This window comes from Strigops habroptila, chromosome 3 (genome assembly GCF_004027225.2).
Source record: "Strigops habroptila isolate Jane chromosome 3, bStrHab1.2.pri, whole genome shotgun sequence".
Taxonomy (NCBI): domain Eukaryota; kingdom Metazoa; phylum Chordata; class Aves; order Psittaciformes; family Psittacidae; genus Strigops; species Strigops habroptila.
Window position 1 is genome coordinate 82,505,540 of NC_044279.2, and position 22,655 is coordinate 82,528,194.

The 22,655-nt window shown below is 40.0% G+C and overlaps 1 protein-coding gene across 1 annotated transcript in view; it reads right to left on the reverse strand.

Moving 5' to 3' along the window:
• Positions 1–22,655, reverse strand: part of FAT4 (FAT atypical cadherin 4) — a 139,409-nt gene that overhangs the window by 23,815 nt on the left and 92,939 nt on the right. The window contains exons 7-9 of the mRNA XM_030480094.1: positions 15,545–15,725; positions 11,251–11,501; positions 4,074–8,423 (exon numbers count right to left, since the gene is read on the reverse strand). Of these exons, the coding sequence (XP_030335954.1) occupies positions 4,074–8,423; positions 11,251–11,501; positions 15,545–15,725 (4,782 nt within the window). The remainder of the gene's footprint in view (positions 1–4,073; positions 8,424–11,250; positions 11,502–15,544; positions 15,726–22,655) is intronic.

Here is a 22,655-nt window from a genome sequence, read left to right on the forward strand (position 1 = left end):
TGCTGGCCCCTAAACTGTAGAAAATCAGGACTGTGCTGTATTAACACTACTAGCTTTTTCAGAATGTCACAACTTTGGTCACCTAATTAAGAATACCTCTTTTTTTTTCCCCTCCCTCTATTTTTCTGTTTAACCTAAAGAAGTTTGCAGGCAGTTCTTCTGTGTGAGCAGCAGCCCTCCATGTGCAACTGCAAGCAGGATGGAAACAGAGCGCTGGAGGATTCCTGTGGTTAATATATAACTTGTAGATTCATCATAAATCCAGGAAACATTTCCAGTGTCTGAATCTAATTATGCTTTGGGGGTATTTATTTATATTTTATTCTCTAATGGGGATGACTGAAGGATGAGCTAACTTTTTATCTTACATTTTGCTCTTTGTTTCAATATTCTGGTACATAGCACAGTTCTTTTACTGAGGGGAACATGTAGCAAGAGTGAGGCAGAGATGCTCAAAATAGCTCTGATGATTCTGAGTTTACACAAAAATCAAGTGTGGCTAATAAGGCTTACTCATGTTCTTTGCAATCTAATCTAACTACTCTTCTTTTTCTTAGCTAACATTAAAGCTGACATATTTGCTGAGCCAGCTACAGAATATGGATTGTTTATTTTACCTGCACATATTTTAACCAGTGAATAACAACATCTTATTTAACAATTGTTTGAATAATTCATGAAGCTAATAAAATTGTGTTTAGAATCATAGAAGTTTATTTTGGAAGGGACCTTTAAAGGTCATCTAGTCCAACTCCCCTGCAATGAGCAGGGACATCTCTCAACTAGAGGTTAGTTGCTCAAAGCCCCATCCAACCTGGCCCTGAGTGTTTCCAGCGATGGGGCATCTGCCAACCCTCTGGGCAACCCGTACCGGTGTCTCACCACCCTCACTGTAAAAAATTTATTCCTTATATTTAGTTGTAATCTCCCCTCTTTCAGTTTAAAGCTATTACCCCATGTCCTATCTCAATATTAGAAAAAATATTGTTTCCTGAGTAGAGATTTTACACAATTACTAGCTATTTTGAAATTCTCTCTTGCACAGATAAACCAAATCATTCAAAGAACCTTACTGGATTGAAGACGCTAAGAAACTCTTAGCCACTATGCACAAAAGCATCCTCACCTGAACCCAAGTGCTCCATTTTACTGCTTTCCAGAAAGATAATGTTGAAATATTTGGGGTATTCATTTTTGTGTCAGAAAGATCTTTTTTCTGAAGACCATGAAAATTAGAGTAATGCTGGATAATTGATAACAGACAGCATTCATCATTCACCACCTGAAGCTGATATCATCACATGCAGGGGGCTTATGCAAAAATCTAACTTCCTGATAAATTTTTCCTTTTTAATAGAAAAATATAACAGGAACAGGTACCAGCTGAATGCTCTTGGGTTAGATTTCAGCTGATTTGAGAGTTTCAGGTTTTGTGGTTCTCTGTGTCCATCTTTTAAAGTGGTTGTTCTAATATTTTAATCTTGCATTTGAAACAATTTAACAAACCTACATTCCTTCATCTTAATGAGTCCTGGAAAACAGGAAACAAAGGGTTCAAAGGCAGGGCAGACAACTACTGTAAATCATAAAGTATATTCCCTCCAGAAAGTTATTATTTTAAAACCAAAACCTGATCATCATTAAGAGATGTAATTATAACAGACTGTTTAAACCCTAATGATGTTGCTCTGAGGCAATCAGTCTTTATAATCCTATTCAGTGAAAAGAAGTACATTACCTTTACAGTATGATGAAGTGAAATGCAGCTGACAAAACATAATAAATCAAGGAAAAGTAAGACTCTCCGTTTTCAGGTAGGCCATTATAAAGTTCTACATGTACTCTAATTTACTGTGAACAGAGAGTCTATCTCAGAAAACACTAATTTCTACTTGAATGCAGCACCATGTAAATATTAGTTTAATACTGAGCAGGCAAACTCAATTATAAGCCTGTATTTTCATTCCAAGAGAAGCAGCAAAGCGATGAACATGGTAAACGGAATTAGAAATGTACCATTTTGGATGTCTCTTTTTTCTTTCTCTGTATTTTTTTCTTCTGAGGCACTGAAGGTTTGTATTCATAAGGAAACAAGCTTTTTTTTTTCACATTCATTACGACTATCTTTAATCATATATGAATCAGGATTAAACGCCCAAGCAGCTGTGTTCTCTTTCTGTTGGCAGTATAATGACATAATAGTCCCCATGTAAAGTATTCTCAAACAATCTGTATTCTGACATTTGTTTGCAGAACCTACTGAATATTACATTTGCAGAATTTAAAATATGCTTTTGTAGACATAAAATGTCTAAATATACTGAATATTTATTGTGATCTTATCTAATAAGTTCTGCTGGTATTCAACTCCGAAGATATTTTGGTTTTTAATTACATACTTTGGTGCCATTTGTTTTCTGTCTTGATCAATTAATCTTCAGACACTTAAATAATTCTTGATTCTGCAATGGCCAACTGATTTAAAAAGATCTGACCCCCAGATAGAAACGTCTGCCTCAGTGGTAGTCTATTTTAAATTTATTTGTGTTGACAAGGAGTTTAAGACAGCTCATATCAGATGCCACATTTAATTCATGGCGTGAAAGCAGTCAAACACTTCAAACTGTAAGAGTCTCTCATTACATTATCTTAGTTAAAACGTTCTTCTTTTTTCAAGCTTGTCACATGTAGAACTTGATTTTTAGCTAACATGAGGGCTGAACATTAAGATATGAGCTTTAAACTGGACGTTTCTTTAATGTTTCAAATTATAGGCTAGAGGCATATACTATAATATGTTGCTAGAGCTAATGAAGTGTTTTGCTTCGTTGCGACAGCAAACATATGCCAAAGTAATCTCTGGTGCTAATGACCTAAAGAGTTACAGGGGATACGTGCCCTAGAATTATTTACCATGCTCCTGGCAAAATAATTTGATGTACTAATACAACATGAAATAAAATCCTGGATTGGTAACTTAATTAGAACTGCTCGTCAATTAACAGTAATTGCTCCTGACCTGAGGCTCATTAGCACATTTGTGAGGTCCACACAAAAGATCACATCCGTATACTTTTGTATCAACAGTCCTTTCACACTGAGTATGCATCTACTGCTGTAGCTGTGCTTTAAATGAAGTAGTTCAAATCTTTATTTTGATTAACCTTCTTCTTTGTAATAAAGCGTATCATATCTCCTGTCCTAATCTGGTTTAGGAAAAAAAAAAAAATAAAAATATAATAATCAACCTCCTGGTCACTCCACTGGTTACAAATGAGTTTTGGTGGCAGTGGTGGCAAGACTGAATACCCACCCTACCTTAAGGAGAGAAATACTCCTTAGAAAAAGGTACGGAAAGCCTTACCTAATCTTTTCTGATGAGATTTTTTTATGACATCTGTACAAAGTGCTCATAAGCAATGGCTGAAATTGTTCAAACCTTCCTTGAACATTCATGACAGAAGCAAATATCAGCCTGCTTTTCTAGGGATAAAATACTGCTATGTTTGAAAGTGTAATAAATATTAGAGAAAAAAATACTCAGAAGAGGTGGAAATACTGCAGATATTTCTGTTGTTAATGAAAAAAAAATTACAAATGGACAAAATACATAACAGAGATGCTTGATCATTTTGCCTGAATTCTGCTTTTTCCCATATCCTTCATCTGTTTTCTGTCTCATATGACTTTAAGCAATTCGGGGCAGAGGCCAATTTTCTTGCTTGGCACACTCCTAGCAGTTTTGAAATGCAGAACAATGACAAGAACAGAAAAATCATACTCAAGCATTAGAAATGGATTCTACATATTTAATAAATTAAAACAGCTCTTGCAAAAATCTTTCTGTTCTAATGCAAATCAGGTAAGTGAGATTTGCCTGAGGACAGAACTAAAATAAAATAATACTGTGGGCACCTGGTCTTCTGAGTTTTCATGACCACAAATTACCTCATTTTGCATGACCTCTTCACCTATGGGGATGCTCATATTCAGACAATCTTTGCTAAAAAGGCAAGTTTCTGCCCTCTTTACATCTCTTCTGGACTGTAAGATCTAGAGAAGTAAAAGCGTACCTGTATACCCAGTCTTACAAACGCAGCTGAAGCTTCCTGGGAAGTTCTGGCAGGCGGCACCATTTTTGCATGGGTTGGAAAGGCACTCGTTGATGTCCCTCTCGCAGGCCATGCCAGTGAAGCCCTCGGGGCAACTGCATGAGAAACCCCCCACCAAGTTGTGGCAAGTCCCGTCGTTGTGGCAGGGGGAAGGGAGGCATTCATCGATGTCTGTCTCGCACAGACTCCCATCGTACCCTGGCATGCACCGGCACACGAAGGGCTGGAGGGGCTCGTTGGCCACAATGATGACGGGGACACTGTCGTGGCTCTTCAGAACTGGGCTCACTGCCAACCTCCTCAGGCAGCTCCCTCCGTTCTGGCAGGGGCTCTGCAGGCACCAGTCGTGGTCCACAGCCTCGATCCGCACCCCGCTCTGGCGGAAGAGGACATCTTTGATGCTCTCAAAGAAGGTGGCCACACCGCTGGGATTCACGTATTGGTTGTTGCCGCGTTTGACAGCCGCCATCAGGAAGGTGTGGTTGCTCTCCTCATACAGTCCATAAAGCTGGATGGCAGTGCCCAGCCCCGTCAGCTGGGAGCTGGCGATGCGCAAGAAGTGGAGATAGTGATTTGTCAGGAAATCCCGCACGCTGTGGGCGCTCAGGCGGAGGAGGATGCTGTTGTCAATGGTGGCGTTGCCGAAGCCCGCGAAGAAAATCCGGATGCTGCTGGTAACGGCACCGTGCAGCCCATCATTGCTGAGGACAGCCAGGTCAAATGTGCCATCTGTGGACCTTGCCTGTGAGTGCAGCTCACAGGTACCCCCAGGAATGCTGAAGAGGCTGGTGACTCCTGAGGTGAGGGAGCACTGGAAGCTGTCTAGCACATCTGGATCCTGAGGTTTTACGTTGCCCAAAATTCCACCTGGGAAGAGGTTGCCATAGTAGTGAACAAAGATTTCTACTGTTCTGGGCTGAGATGGGTTGTCGTTTTGGTCTATTACCTTGATCTGCACAGTTCCTGTGGAAGACATCTGAGGAATGCCAGAGTCTCTTGTAATCACTGACAAGTAGAAATCACTGATTTGCTCTCTGTCAATCTCCCTAGTGGTTGTCAGCACACCAGTGGTGCTAAGGCTGAAGTAGCTGGTTGCAGGGCCAGTGCTGAGCAAGTAATATGTAAAGGGACCTTGGTTTGGAGGGAGATCAGGATCTGACGACTGAAGCGTCATCACCAGAGTTCCCGCACGGTTATTCTCCATGACTTCTCCTTGGCTGGTGGACAAGGTAGGACCATTGTCGTTGATATCTTCCAAAGTTACCAATAAAGAGGCACTTCCTGTAGCAGATGGTGTTCCTGAATCGATGGCTAGCACTGACAGGTTGTACACAGGCAACGTTTCTCGATCCAGCTCTGCAGTGACCGTCACCTGTCCTGTCTGCGGGTTGATGGAAAAGGCGCTGTTGTCGTTGCCAGACCCAATGAAATAGGAAAACCTGCTCCAGCTAGGGACAGAGTCTGAATCAAAGGCACTCACAAACGTAACGTGGGTACCTGGAGGAACACCCTCGCTGATTTGTATATTGTAGCTTCCTAAGGTAAAAACAGGAGGATCGTTGGCATCCAGTATAGTGATATTAACAGTTACTTCATCTATATCTGCACCACGAATGCTCCCCAAATTTTTTGCAAGAACTTTCAAAGAGATTCGTTCTTCTTTTTCTCTGTCGAGAGGTCCTGAAACGTAAATCTGACCACTTTTCTCATCTATATGGAAGCCTTTCTTTCTGCTGCTGCCAAAGATAAGGTAGTGGACTTCTCCATCAGTTCCCATGTCACGATCACTTGCAAAAACTTCACCTACAACAGTACCTTTGGAGGCTGCCTCAGAAACCTCAAAATAATAAAGCTTGGACACAAACCGGGGCACATATTCATTTGTCCCTTCTAACTGGATGTTGACACTAGCAAAGCTGCATCTTTCCTCATCTGGAACATTAAAAGCCTTTACTGTTAAATGGTAACTTTGCTTTGTTTCATAATCTAAAAATCCCTGGGTGGTGATCGTTCCTGTATTGGGGTCAATGACAAAGAGGTCACTATCTGAGGACTGAATAGCATATGCAATCACAGCGTTAGATCCAGAGTCAGCATCAGTGGCGTTTAAACAAATAACAGTTGTCCCGCTGGGGGCATTTTCTAACACATTGGGAAAGTAGTCCTCAGGGCTGAATGCTGGAGAATTATCATTCACATCAATGACATTAACGGTGACACTGCAGTAGCCTGTTCTGGACACCCATCCTCCGTCTGTGGCAGTAACAACTAGCTCGTGCTTTTGGCATAGCTCAAAATCAAGTGCTTTTGCTAGTGTCAGTGTACCAGTAGTTGTATTAATAGCAAAGATGCCAGCCTCATTTCCAGAGGAAATATTGTATCTGATTAACCCATTCATAGCTGCATCTCTGTCTCGGGCTGAAACCATCCTGACCACTGTTCCAACAGAGTGACTCTCTGGGATAGTAACACTCATGCGGCTTTGAGAAAACTCGGGTGTATGGTAATTCTCCTCTGTGACCACTATTTCAACGGCTACCTCGGATGAGAGTGGAGGATTACCTTTATCCTTTGCTTTCACTTTAAACAGAAAGTTTTTGTTCAAATCAGCCATTAGTGAAGACGACACAGAAATCCAACCTGTACTCCTGTCCAGTCGGAATTTATTGGTTTTGCTCTCATCAGAGATAAAGTACTCCACTTCAGAATTCAAGCCAAAATCTTTGTCATCCACTGCGGTAACTTTAATTAAGTTTGTGCCAACCCTCACATTCTTTGTAACAGGAGTGAAGTATTTCTGAGCGAGGAACAGTGGTGCGTTGTCGTTGCTGTCTACAATGTTAATGGTGACCGTTGTCTCACTTATTAATGGAGGACTGCCTCGGTCTGAAGAAGTAACGATGAAGCTGTGCCTATTAATGTTGACATTGCTTGAACCACTAGAGTTTTGGTACCTTAAATACTGCTTGTTGAAAATTTCCCCTGTGGTTGCATTAATTCGGAAGAACTCAGACTGGGATTTTATGAAGTAGAAGACTTGGCCATTAGACCCTTCATCAGGATCAGTGGCTGAAACCTGGGTGACCTTCAACCCAATCCCAGGAAGCTCGGGACACTCCAGGTAATAGGACGGCTTTGTAAATCGTGGGGCATTGTCATTAATGTCCGTAACAAATATGGTGACATCCGTGCTCACCGTCCACCCGGAGTCATGTGCAGAGACCCTGATTCTGTAGCGGTCTGTGTCCTCCCTGTTCAGTGGTCTGCTGATGGTGATGTCCCCAGTGCTGGGATTTATGGTAAATGGGAGACTTGTATCCCTGATGGAGTACCTGCTGACTGCGTTCATCCCAATGTCTTCATCCGACGTCGTGACTCGGGTTACTGTAAAGCCCAAAGGTGCACTTTCAGGCACAGAAGCACTGAATATCTGGGAAAACCTTGGAGCATTGTCATTTTCATCTAAAATATTAATGATAACTTTGACAGTCGTGCTCTGGAGTGGGGTGCCTTTATCTGAAGCTTTTATGGTTAGTGTGTATCGAGACAACTTCTCCCTGTCCAAGGGCCTGACACTTCTGATCTCACCAGTGGCTCGATTGATACTGAAGCTATTCTCTGTATTGCCATCAATTATTTCATAATTCAGCTGTCCATTTAGCCCACTATCCCTGTCAACAGCAGCCACTGTCAGAATCTTCCGCGGGGACAGGTTCTCCACTATTTCTGCAATGAAGGGATCTTGCTCAAACTCCGGTGCATTATCATTGACGTCCATAACCATCACTTCCAGTTTCTTATATGAGGAAAAGGGAGGAAAGCCTGTATCTCTGGCCTCGATCCAAATCACATATTTCTGTATGGCTTCAAAATCCAAAGCCTGCCCGACAGAAAGCTGTCCTGTCACTTGGTCAACCAGGAAGGTGCTGCCCAGGTTACCACTGGCAATGTAGTAAGACAAGGAGCCTCCTCTCGCTGAAGATCCAGAGATAGTGGTGACAAGTGTACCAACTGCTTGGTTTTCAGGAAATGTGAAGGTCTCCTGATCTGCCTGAACACGAGGGAATTCTGCTCTGTTCACAAACCTCACGGTGACAGTTGTAGAGTCTGTCCTGGGGTACCGGCCGCCGTCCCTCACGTGCACAGAAATGGTGACTTCGGACTCTCCTGCCAGCGGGTTTGCAGCCAGGATGGCCCCCCTCACTGGGTCGATGTGGAATTTCTCGGAGTTTTTCCCCACAAGGGAATAGTGGAGCTCGGCGTTGGAGCCAGCATCAGCATCAGTGACGGTCACAGCAAACACGAATGAGCCTGAAATGAAGAACAAAGTTAGGGCAGTTCTTTAAATGAACACACCGATTGCAGGAAACATGATGCCAGCTTCTCACTCAAAAGCACATCCTGGAGCAATATGCACTTCCTTACGCTGCTCTGAAAATGAACTGCTTTTTTCATAAGATGCTAAGTTCAACAAGGGGTTAGGTGAGTTTGCCAGCCTGCAAGACATGCACACAGGCAAAAATGAGGGTTTGAAAAGCAGGTCACTGCATTCAGAGAAATGCATGTGCAGATGTCAGTGGCTGTACATACATCTGCACTGCAAATTAAACTGGCAACTTTTTGGTAGTCTGGCATCCTGTTTCTAGAACATTATGAAAGCCAGAAATCTAATAAGATTGAATGTTTTGATTTGTTTTGTTTTTAATTGCTCATAGTTCATTTATGCACATCATTAAAAAAAAGCCTGGAATTCCATGACTATTAAGGTTACACAAGTGAACAGGCAGCACCCATGGACATTTACCCTACACACCCACGGACATTTACCCTACACACCCACCTTCCCTTGTAGCTCCTTCTCTTCCTATTCGCTAGATGATGCTCCTTTGTCCCAAGCAGCTTGTTCCTCCTGATTTTGCAAGAGTATTCTGAGGACAGTAACTAGGGGGACTGCATTTTTAAAAGCAAGCTGGTACTCTGAGATAGGGGTAAAATCATGTAGAAATACAAAACTACTTGCACTAGTGTAATAACCTGAACATATTACATTTTAGGTCTTTCAAATTTATTCTTCACAATGAGCTCAACTAAACAGGTACCATTGGCATTAACCTCTATATCTGCCTATCCGCAAGGAGAATCCAGGGTGTTCTTTTGCACTAGTCTTTACAGATATAATGCACAAAACATCTTTCCAAGTTGACACTGTCCAACCAATTTGCAGAACACTCTATTGACGTTTTACTGGTACTGAAATCTAGAAAGTACCCACTTGTGTATAAAAATCATGTTGTTTTCAGCCTCGTAAGGCAAAATCATTTACAGGCAGGAATGAATTTGACAGTGTCCTCTTAAAACTATACTTCATGTCACTATTCATCATGTGCAATCATTTGTATTCCAGAGGGAGGAATATTTACACAAGAACAGTATTCAAACCCTTGTGAGAAATGGGACAGGAAAAAAAAAGATTTTTGCTTCAGTTAAGCAAATTATATTATGAATTATTATTATTACTAGTTCCATTCTTAAACTTGATTAAAAAATACCAAGGAAATTAAGCTTTTTCTTTCAAAACATACACTAGATATTCTGTGATTGGAATAAACGCAAACATCTTGATCAAGTTATGAGGGTTTGTTCTTTATTTTTGAAAAGCTATTTCACATGCTGCATTGGACTGCAATAAAGTTGTGGGTCTTTTTTCTTTTTTAAATGGATGCCATGCCTGCTAGTAACATCATTGTCAACAGCCTTTCAAAATAATGTGAAAAGATATTAACATTTCCTTTTAAATGAAAATGAACTATCAACTGAGGAAGTTGCAAATAAAAAACTGCATGCATCTCTAGGATTTTGTTAAGTTAAAAACATAGCTCAGGCTTTCTATATGTTACTAGTTGTAACGGGTTTCATTCAAAAAGCATCCGAAAGATCAGAAAACATTGGTTAAACCTATGTGTATTCCTCATTAAACACATTTAAAGAAATACCCCCCAAAGAACCACACAAAGGCACTGCACCTTAGTCAGAATACACAAAGATTCACCAAGGCAATAATACAATAAATTCATAATGCTGTTCTGGAAACAGGGAAGAAATGTAAACAAATTCACTCTTCCATAAAAAGGAGAAGTATTTGCAATTGTTTAAAATTTAGAGAGAACACCCAAGACATGGAAACAAGCCTTTATTTTCGTTCTTTTAAAGGAAAATTTGTTTTATAAACCATTTGTCTTGGAATCCTCTCTGTAGGCATCACATATCCATGTATGCGTATGCATGTGAAAACTGTCACTGACTTCCACAGCCAACCATTCTGACTGCGGTTTGGTAATCTACGGTAATACAGTCATCATATTATAAAATCGTTTTACTGTTTTGAGATAGTAGGGGTCATGGTATTAGTCCATTTTAATCCTGAGGGAAAAATATCTCAAAATAGAAGAATCTTTATCCATCCTCATGCAAATACACATATTCACCTTTCTTTCCCCCTGCAATGACAATTCTGCAAATGGAAAATACTAGTATTTGGGACTTACCAATTTCTAATGTATTTAATTATCAGGCTTGATAAAACAAACAAATCAGAAATTAATTCCTGCATTGAGTGAAGTCACTGGACTTTGGGAGCAGGTTCCACAAAAGGAAGGTTGCTTCTTCACTTTACTTTTACTTTACTTCACCACTTGGCTCAAGGAGAGGCAACATAATCAAAATCTGATACAGCCTGTTTGGAGGAGGTTGACATAATCCTTTTCAAGAATTGCTCAGCGTGGAAAAAGAACATCTACATTCAGGAGACTTTCAAAGTTAAAAAAGAAGCCATTGCCTTACTAATCCTGTCAAAATAATTGAATCCCTTGTTTGAGTCAATGCTCATTTATGCTATGTTTTCTTTACATAACTGCAGGAAAATAATTGAATTTGGATGGAAGGAACAAACTAAAAAAACTCACATTGCTGAACTGCAGGTCACGTATTGATCCTTGCCATTATTCATTCCCATATAATATGAAGATAACATGGAAAACAGCTACAGAGGAACATCTGAGAAACATTTCTTGTGGCACAGCTTGACATTTTATTGAGATGTTTATGCAATTTGAAACATCCCAAGTATTGCCAAGGTTACCTGAAGTGGTAGGTGAAGGGACATGGGTGACGTAAGGATGGTGCTGAAATTTGGGTGGGTTGTCATTCACATCGGCAACAGAAACAAGCACACTAGTTGAACTGGAGAGAGCCCTGGGGAAGCCCCCGTCACTTGCCACCACCACCAAAGTGTAGTTCTCCCTTGTCTCTCGATCGAGAAGAGCACTGGTGATGATTTGTCCTGTTGATGGATTGATCGTGAATTGCGAATTGCCACCAGTAAGCCTGTAGCTGTTTGAAAGAAAAAACAAGGAAGAAAATTTCAATTAGTATTTCATAGGCAGTCTGCTGCCTTAAGATTATAACAATTTTCTGTATTCTTCAGATACCATAATGGTGTCTGGGTATCAAGACAAGGATTTTCTTCTGACTGTCCATCTGTCTTTTTTTACTTTTTATTCTATATTTCAAGACCTGTCATATATGACATTTCTGGGGACTTCCAAACGTAGCTGCTTAACACAGATATATTTCTAATAAATAAGAAGCAGACTGAGCCTTTGTACCTTTGGTGATTCAGTCAGACATACTCTCAAAATAGCCTACTGGAGGCATCCTCTAGCACTGATTTCCCTGGGCTAATTCACTAAGTGTTATTCTAAAAGGCTGGCATATGTCTTAACTAAATCTGCAGAATATAATTAGAAAAAATACTTTATTCTGAAATAAAAGGATGGTGAATTTACAAAATAATATGAGGGTTTATAATTCATATTGTATCCTGCTACTGAGAGGCTTTATAATGCATATTGTTTCCTGATACTGAGCTAAGTTTTGCTATTCAAGATTTCAATGTTAATTCATGGGAATTCATAGCAAATTAGTAACTACAGAACTACATTAATAGAGACTAATTGGTACCAGACTTTAACCATTGATTGGTGTATATGTATGGGCACACATACACATGTGTGTGCAGAAATGTGATTTGACAAGAACTGACTCTGTGCTTACTGCAATGCATTTTACAGGCTACCTCTGGCTTACTAGCACGGAGAATTTGTCCTTTCTCTTAGAATGATTACTCAGCTTATGTTCATACAGAATGATTCTCAAAGCTATGGGCAGCACTGGGCCGCGGTTTACAAGGTAACTGGTTAACATTACAGGGTTTTTAATTCAGACTATGGATTTTCTACAAAGCAAATGAAACAAAAACTGGCTAAAATAAACAATTCCCATATTCAATATTATAATCCTGAGAAAAATCAACAGAGTTGTGATTAGCATTGCTTCTTCAGAGGAGCCTGGTCCAGCACAGTAGCAGCTTTTTTGAGGTACACGATTCTATAAAAGATTCAGAAGAAAATGGCTTTTATGAAAGAGAGCAATATTCCTATCTTCACCTTCTTAAAATCAGAACAGGTTATGACAGAAATAACAATACAGGCCAGAAGCTTTGCCTAGAGGATTGATAGCCAGCCTGTGTAATAAGCTGTGGTAACTTCCCCTGGCCAGTCATTAATCTCTACAGAATGCCATGAGCATATTTTAATTGCTTAATTATGTTGTAATATGAAGGCCATATGTAATTATTCTCCAGCCATACCAACGTGCATCCAGGGCGGAAAGAATGTGCACAAAGCCTAAAGCACCACTTAAATCTCCCTAAATACCAGCAGCATGGGCAAATTTCATCTGTGATTTTTGATGTTTTAACCCTGCGTAAAGCATTGCAGAAGACAGAGGCTTCCTCTTCTTCCACCTATACAAAATGGTTCAAGCTTCAGCACTGGGAAGATGCTATGAAAACTTTTTACAAAAAAACCAAACCAAACCAAAAAAACCCCAACTAAAAAAAAAAACAACCAACCCCTCCCACCCAGAATAATGACAAATGACATTTTCCATAGGATATTCTGAGTTATATCTGAGTCCAACTGTATGCAAACCAACTGGTCAATGTATGTGTGTCTCAGCATAGTTACATAGCATTTTTCGAAACCTAAGACTTGAGTCTGAAACAGGCTCTAATGAGACTGAAAAGGAGTTCTGAGTGCTCAACACCTCTGACAAAATGATCTTTCGTGTTTTGGTCCCTCTGGCTTTTCCCAGATTTGTAATACCACTCATATTTTAAGATTTGCATTACTCTAAATGCTGAATCTGGACAAATTCTGTCCAAGGAAAACAAAGTATGTTCCTGAGTCTAAAAAGTGTAAAACAAAACCTGAAAACAATTTTGAATAGCTACTTACAAAGCAAAAAGAAATATTTTTATCAACTGTTTTACTATGAGGCACTGAGTGAATGACAAAGACTAATAGCAGAGATATTAAAGCTATTCAACCACACTAAAGAAATCTGAGAGCACCCTGATAATTTCTGATTATGGGATGCAATCATTACAGTCATTTATGCTTTGTATGGAATTCTTTTTTCTAAAGGAGCTTGCCAGAAATAGTTTCTTAGCGCAAGAGTGAAGCATAAGAGAATTAAAAGCTTCATTGCTTCACAATTTAATAAATGGTAATTTTGGATGCTTTTCAAATATTTAAAGATGCCAAAACATCAAGTTTCTATTTTTGGCCTGTAGTCAGTTGGAAAGAAAATATTACAGTATTTTACACACACTTGCTTTGCCATAACATGGTTCTGGTTTATTTTACTTTCTTTTTTTAAAAAAGTGACAACCCTAGTGACATTCTTAAGCAGTTTGAATGATGAACTGGAGTGAACCAACAGAGGTAAATAAAGAAGCTACGTTTCTATCCTGTTTTGTAAGTTTGGAATCAGAGATACAGGTGTTTGCTGTCACAATAGTTCCATGTGATGAGATTACCTATGTGTTCTTCCGATTAATAACTATACAAATCTGCTTTGTGTTCCATTCACAATAAATCAGTCCTCAGTGGATAATCTTCAGCTTGTCACTGCCACTCAGTATCTTCATTACCCTTGTCTGTGAAACTGGAAACGGGCAGTGTTCAGCCTAGTGCCCAGTTAAGTTGCATTAACTGTGCTCTGCAAACCATTTGGCATTTAAAGCAAAAATGCCAAATCATAACTTTACTGGTTTTCTGAATGGGATAAACTTTATGCCTTGCCTTGTGGAATTTTCATTCTAAACTGAAGACATTAACTGACCATAAATTTACCCAAGGAACATGCTGGCTTTCAGTGAAAATTGCTTGCTACATGAAAAGACATGAACGCTGCAGCAATGCAGGTAGTGTTTTCTGTTGACTGTTCAGTGGTCTGTGGCATCTCCCAGAACGTGTATTAACAGGTTGGCTCAGACGGTTTATTATAAATGCATCCAACTCTGCAGAAGCAGTCATCTAAACTACAATTAGGCTTGAAGGTCCATTTACGGTTCAAAATAAGACACTAAAGCCTTTCCCCAGACATATGTATGCTATCACAAAATTGATACTATGCACCAGTTTGGATATTTTCATGCAAAAACCAGATACTGATTTCTAGATTTGCCTCTGTTAAAAATTAAACACGTAAAGATGACTAGATCTGAACAATACCTTCTGTACTTTTTTTAGACTGAGTGGTTTCACTTTAACATAAGTTGAAACAAAAAAATAAAATTACTTGACTCTGCCCCAAAGTCAATTTTTGTAGCAAAGTCATTAATGACAATTGTAAAGTACATCTTCCTCTTCCCCACCAATCCCCTTCTGAAAGCTCCTTCAATTAATTTTTAAGATGTCTGTCAGCCTCCAAGAACAATAGTTTCTAGCTTCTTCAGAAACACATTTTAAAATACTTGTATTATATCTACTAACTTTATCCTTTATCACTGGGCCTCAGCTCTAAAAGCTATGCTAAATAGAAGGCAAAAGCCTTTCCAGTCAGTATTGGCAGTCAGTAATAGTGATCATTCACAGCCTATATCCTATTTCTTTATGCAGAGAATGTATACAGAAAGACTGCAAGTTGAAGTGCTTAATCCATTTATGATATTATTTGGAGTTTCAGGGTTTCTTAGCTTTTGTATTTTTTAAATTCGTCTATCTCTACACTTATTGAGAAATATAAATCGAGCTCATTACATTCAGGTTTAAGTTAAACTCATTTACTTTTACTTAGTAAAAAAATGAAACAACACTGCAACTCTACTTGTCCTTAATATAATTCTAAAAGCCTACCAACAATTAAAAAAAAAAAAAAGCCAGATATGCGAAAATAATTTAGCTACACATATACAGCTGTCCATTTGTGTCTTACAGCTTTATGGTATGCTGGTGATGGACACTGCAGGAAAAAAAAAATCTTCAGGCAAGGTATGAGGCAGTATTTGCATACAGCAAATGACCTACCTAATGACAGCATTTGTAGAAGCATCAGCATCTGAGGAGTTTACGAGCAAAATATCTGTCCCTGTAGGAGCATCCTCAGGAACAGTGGCGGAATACATGTTAAAGGCGAATGTGGGCACATTGTCATTGACATCATCCACTGTGACAGCAATGGTTCCAGTGCCAGTGAGGGCAGGAGATCCTGCAGGAAAGTGGGATAGAAAATGCTAGAGGTTACAAATACCACCATGCTAATCCGAGGTCTGCCATCCCTGATTTAAAGCCTCACGCTTGAGCATGTCACAGTTCACAGAGCAAGAAAGGCAATTCAATACATAGGGCAGATTTGTTTCAAAGGCATCTCAATGTAAAGTACGAGTTGTGAAAGAAAAAGAACCCACAAAGCTAAAAAGAAGTTGTTATTTTTCTTGCTCCATCTAATTCCAGAAATGTTTTGTAATACTAGCTCAGTGGAAAAAAGATGGTCTTGGAATTGCTCAGAAGCCTTCCTGTAACAATTAGGACCAATTTGAACATGTGGTTGTCTTTCCTATTTCTCTAAGAGAAGACGTTCAAAGATGGCACACTGACAGCCGTGAAGACTCCAGCCCTCAATTTATTTATCCACAGAACAAACAGAGTGGAAACAGCAGCAAACCCAAGTTTTCCACACGGCTTTTCCACTGCCGGTTGCACCCCTGACCTGGGGAGACCTTCTCTGAGTGGGTGAGAAGGTTGCAGTCTCCAGCCCTATTCAGACTCAATTTTTCCATAGAAACAACCATCTATAGCAGCAAATAATGCTCGCTCAGATAGGATATTGGCTTATGGGAAATCGGACTGAACTTATTTAACCTACGGTTTTCATCCTCCTTTTTATTCTAATACTTAACTCTGAGGAGCAGAAAGGAGTGAGAAATGGCATGTTTATTCATGTGCAACCTCTCAGTATTTATTCCCTTAAGCTTTTCCTTTGTCAAATCCAAAAATAAAAGACAATGGAAGAGTTTTACAAGTTCATGTTAGTTTCGCCAGTCTATTATACTTATTTTCAGCCAAGAATCAGCAAGACATTTTCTGCTAACCATATTCATCCCTGAAAAAAAGGGGATCATTTCTTTCCTTGCAAACATAACAAAAAGGAGGAGTGGAGCATAAAACACCTGAGTTATGTCCCCTTTTACTCAAAACACAGATGATGACCATGCCTGTTTCACCCAAGATTGTGTCGCTTTCTCCTTCAATCTCAAACGATAGATACAAGAAAATTCAACATTTGCTGGACTGGCAAAAAAGTGACGATAATGAAATGCTTGGGGCCAGAGACTGGTTCAAGTCCTTGCTGCAAGACAACACATTACATGGAGCTGTCATTTGATGGAACACAGGCAGCCCCAGTGTGACCACCCTAGTCCTTCCAACCCCACAGATGACCGGGTTGCTGCTACCCGAGGTTATTGCTGTACCTCAACCTTAGGGCTGGGAAGGAGGCAGGCTCTGCTTTCAAGTCTCATGTGGTCCTGGCAAGGGCTCTTGTGCACCAAGCTCTTGTAGAAAAGAAGAAATAATGACCTGTTTCCCTACCCATTAACCCTTGCAGGTTGAAGTGCCACCATGCTGCACCGAGGGAAGAAGCTGAGAGCAGCTCCTGCACAGGAAGGAGGTTTTTCACTGTGAAATACTTCAAAGCAACTTGGCTTAATGCACGAATGGACTGAACAAAAGAGCTTCCAATTGAAAGGTACTATAAATCTCACAAGGCTGACTTTAAGCCTGCCAATTGGACGGGATGGATCATGATGCCAAGGAAGGAGCGTGCAAGCCAGAGTATAGGTTTCACGCCATGGCCACGCACAATGGAGGCCTTTCTCTGCTCTAGTCTGAGGTAATTCATTTTCCCAATTAATATACTTTCAACCAGGAAGGTTACATTAAGGCAATAAGCCTTACTCATTTTTTACCCTTCCCACCACCCCCGATTTTGTCATTTAGCCAAATACGCATAGATAGAAAAGACCGCAAAAGCATTCTTGATTGCTGAAATATTGCCCGTGGAGTGTTTATTATTACTGCATTAAATGAAACAGAGTCCTCAGCAGTGTTTGCTGCATGTGTCATCAAGCTCTGGCCTTCCAAACACATTTAATTGACATTCATCTTGCAGCTAATGAAATGAAAAGTTGAAAGTTGTTAAGTTTCACAGGTGATTAAACAATTTATATATAATTCAGAAATTAATCTTGGTAAGTCCCATTCAAAGAGCATCAGGAATGCAATTCAGTCTGGAAAAGAAAGCTAAATGGCAGCTAAAAACAGAAATTCATTGTTTTAAATACATTTGCTAACACAAAGAGCCACCTCAGGAAAATTCACACTGTCAGTTTATTCACAAAAATGAAGTGCAGTGGCAGTGCCTCTAAAGGTAACACCACACTGAGGCAATGGAACCAGCTCCAGCAGCTTTTGACTCAGCCATTTGACTCCATCCAGTTCCAGCCCCCTTTTCCTCTTTGAGGAATCTGAATTTGCAGGGTACCAACCAAATGCCCCAAAGGTCAAATCCCACCCCTCACCTCTCAGCTCTTTATATATTCCATGACATTATTCTCTGACTCCACTTCCTCACTGGATGCATCTACAAGGTGTTGTAGAGCACTGTATGGACATATTTATATTTAGCCTCAGAGAAGTGAATAAACCAGCCACAGTTAAGCACCATACTAATAAAATTAGCTAGGGTAATGTAAGTAACCCAGCTCCCATTCAGCACCAGCTTGTGGCTGCATTGTGCTCACAGAAACATCCCAGAAGTCCCATATTAATTGAGCCGTTTGTAACATCCCAAGTCATTGCTCTTCAGTTCAAACCCCCAAATCTTTCTAATTTTGCTTAGATGGAAAGACTCACATATTTACATTGGTTTCCTGTCTATACAGTTATCCAGATATGGTTTTTTTTTTCCTCTAAGTAAAACATCACGTCCACAAATCTACTCCTTTACTCTATTACACTGAAAGATAAAGTTGCAATTTCACAGAGTCCTCAAAGCTTTTATTCACTTGAACTGAAATGACTAGCTCACATTTCTGCAGTTACTGAGAAATATAAGAAGAGGAAATTACAAATGAAGTAATTTTATATGGAAAAGAAATAGCTCGGGGCTAAATTCTACCGTCCTCAGTGAACTTTTCAGTGAAAGTTGTGCTTGCATAAGGACCACAGAATTCGGCCCCTGGTAATAAGTAGGTTTCATAAAATGTACATGTCATATTTGTGGTGAGAGAAGTAGTTTCCATGGTCAGGCTGGGTTCCCAGATTTCTTAGTTTTGCTTCGATAGCAAATCTTGCCCAAGTCAGTTATTCCTATTATGCTAGAGCATCATCCCTTTCTTCTTCAAACTGCACTTAATATTTTGCATAAAGAAGCGTAGTAAATTTTGTGTAAGTAAGTCCTGAAATATTAGCCAAACACTCAAGATGTTCAAGTTCGATGAATATAAAATCTTTAAAAGATGATGACTATTATTATTATTATTATTATTTTGACTCTCTCATCTCTGTGTGCTGTGGTCTGTTCCATGAACTGAGCAGTTTATTTTCAAGGTGACAGCTGTACATATACATTAAGCAGACAGTCCCACAAATGTCCACACGTCATTGTGGAAATAAAGATTAACCTGGGATAGTGTCAAAATAGTAACGCTGAGTTCAGGAAGAAAATTGCTTCCCACGGATGTTCTTCCAAAAATTTAAGCTTTTTGCTTACATCTGCAAGTAAACATGTGTCTGGGGATGAAGAGAAGGAGCAGACCTTGGGAGCCTGCTCCTTGGAGGCCCACAGTGGAAGATGAGTTGCAGGAGCAGGTTACAAGAGGCCACCTCGGGCCTGCCCAGCGCTGGGCTGTGGCTCCCCTCACTGCCAGGGCATTTGAGGAGGTGACATGAAGAAATGGCTGCGGGGGGCTCAGGGGCGGGCAGGCAGCAGCACAAAAGCAGGACCTCTCCTTCCAGCAACTGGGAAAAGACCTACAAACGGTCTTCCGCTCCATTCACCAATCCTTGCTTGCAGCTGGTCACCACAAAAATATGATATCAGAAATGTCTCAGCTTAGAAGCTATAATGAGCCCTCTCAAATATTTCCTCCCTGTGTCCAGGAGAATCAGGATGAAAAATATTGGCTATGTGCAGCAATGCAAGTAGAAGAAAGGAAACTAAATTCAGGAAGGTGAGGGTGGTGAGACATTGGAACAGGTCGACCTGAGATGCTATGGCTGTCCCATCCCTGGCAGTGTTCAAAGCCAGGTTGGACACAGGGGCTTGGAGCAACCTGGTCTAGTGGAAGGTGTCCCTGCCCATGGCAGGGGGTTGGAACTGGATAAGCTTTAAGGTCCCTTTCAACCCAAACCATTCTGTGATTCTACAATTCTATAACAGTGGGGAGAAGTATCACTTAACCTGACAATTTTACTCCTCAAATGCAGGATAACCAGCAAAGAGAGGACAATACACATTTCTGGGCACCATAATTCACTCATTCCCCTAATTTGTGCTAATGCTGAAGAGCCACAAAGTGGCTTTTAGGATGAACCTAAAGACTGCATTCGCTTTTGCCTAGGGCTACTCATACACCCTTAAAAGAAGGGAGTGCCGCTCACTGTCTTCATCCGCCCTTCTCCTGGGGGAACAAGGAAGGTTTGGGACTCTCTGTAACCCCAAGCACTTGGCACCATCTGCTCCAGTGTACTTTCAGCTTTCCACTGACTGGACACTAGGATGAGCGGGGAATGATCACAGTACTTAGTGGACTGGAGTAGTAAAAGAAAACAATCGAAGGAAACTTGCAAAGCCATTTAACTTCTTCAAGAAAGCTCAGGAAAAGATGATGCTATTGGAAATTATCTCGGCTGTGTGGTACTGTGTGGCTCACAGTAAAAACTAGAAATAGGAGAATGTGTTCAGCACGTTATCCACATATTGTCTGACGCTTTAATGGCTTCTGAGTCCTGTCCATGCCATGGTTAGCACAGCAGACAGTAAAACTATCATTTCTTTCAGAAACCAGGAACTCACAGGTTTTGCCAGCATTAAAATATCAAAATTAAGTGCTAGAAAACTAACAATAAACCAAAAAAAAACCTACAGATACATTTCACCAAAATGAAAAAAAGGGATTAAAATGAAATAAAATTAATCTAAATGACTAATCAAAACTCATACTGCAGGCAGTTTACCATGTTTTGTGGTAAATTAAACACATCATTATCCTGAAAATTGGAAAGCAATTTAACAGAAATGGAATTTTTGCTTCACTGAAATGTGTTGCTTTGCAACAAAGCGGATTTCGCTTCTTCAGTCAAACACTTGGTGAATGAGTCCCAGGACTAGAAGTTGTGTGTGTTATTACAGAGCATTAACTTTTTCACTCAAATAAACAGGGCCTTTCTCACAAGAAAGCAGCCAATCCTTCTAAATGCATTTAAATGCAGACAGAGTGTGCTGAGCCTCACACAATGGTGAGTTTTAAAATAAATATGGAGCCAGAGTAAGTTAAAATGCAACTAGCTTGCATTATGCTTTGGATTTCTAGCGCACACAAAGCTTAATTTGAAACGTGGATGACCTTAAATTAACTTATTTACCGGGAACACAAAAACCGGTGCATTTGTGAAATGAGAAAAATAAGTAGTTCTTTTTACAAGATTGCACCACAAATATTCATCCTGGCTGAATGGATATATTGATTGTATTTTGTTTTCCTCTTACTCGATTTTTCACTACAGGCTTTAACACTAAGTCTTCAAAACGTGGTGAACCTAATATATTTTGAGACAAAAGCTGAAATAAGTACTTAAGAAACAAACATATTCAGAAGGTTAGAAGGTAGCACTACTCTCATTTAGTTCAGCAGGTGACTGGTGATCGAGAGTCTGCAGGAACTCATATTTTCCAAATTCCCAAGTGCATCAAATCTGAGGGTTGCCTCATAGTTAGGTACAAAATAGTTATTCCCAAGGCTGATTTAACAGAACTTGTACTTCAAAAAAACACCCCAAGGGATCTCTTGAGATAGAGCTGTACTTTTGCAAGGATTATCTGAAAAGAGAAAAAGAAAGTTTTCTGTACTTCATTCGAAAACTCAACATTCTCCCTCATCTACCAGCCTAAATAAGCTGGCAGCAAGAAGACCTAAATTTGGGAACATAAGCCATCAAAAGGTGTAAAAAAGAAAATCACTAGACAAGAGTCCAACCTTATTCAAGCAATGACATATTGAGCCATGCTCAGACTGATGCTCGTGCAGAAACACACATACAAAGGCTTTGACAGTGCAAAAGAAATCCTTGTCTCAAATAGTGATGCGAGATGGGATCTCTCACCTGTTTTCTATCCACATGATTTTTAAATTTGGATGGTTTCCTATCAAAATTCCTGACCGACTGCAATTCTATGAATTCACCAACCTTTGCAGTTAAACAACAGGGGCAACATTACATTGCAAGACATTTAACATGCTTTTGAAAGGATGGGACTTGCACCCACACACAGAGACAGGTTTCAGTCCTCTGGTGTGGATACACATTTCCTTGTCCCTGTTCTCTTCCTTTGACCTCTTTATTATGTTACTTGCATCTGTTTACCCAAAAAGGAAAAAGAAACAAACCCTGTGGCACTATTACAGAGCTGGACCTACTGGAATACAGGTACAGACCGAGAACAAAACACTTGCAATAAAGCAAATGCATAGTATATATTTAGCACAACTTCAAGCTGTTCCATTTAACAAAGTCTTTCTACACATACACATGCACATTATCATAAACTCACTACTTAAACATCTTAAAAATGGTAGATAATATATCCCTCCTGTGCAGCGTTTTTCCCATTGCTACTTTTGCTTAGCAAATCTCAAAATGTATGAAGGAAAGGCTGAAAGAGTCCTGTCCCACTGTGCTCAGTGTGAGCTGGAGACAGAGTTCCTGACATTAGCAGATGGCAGTTAGCGACTTTTGGCTGTCAGGTTGTATTCTCCTTCCACGGAAGGCACAAGCATTAATCCCATGTGCCATAACCCCTTGACATACACTTGTAATCTATTAACATCAAAGCTATAGCTTGTTGAAGACAGTGCTC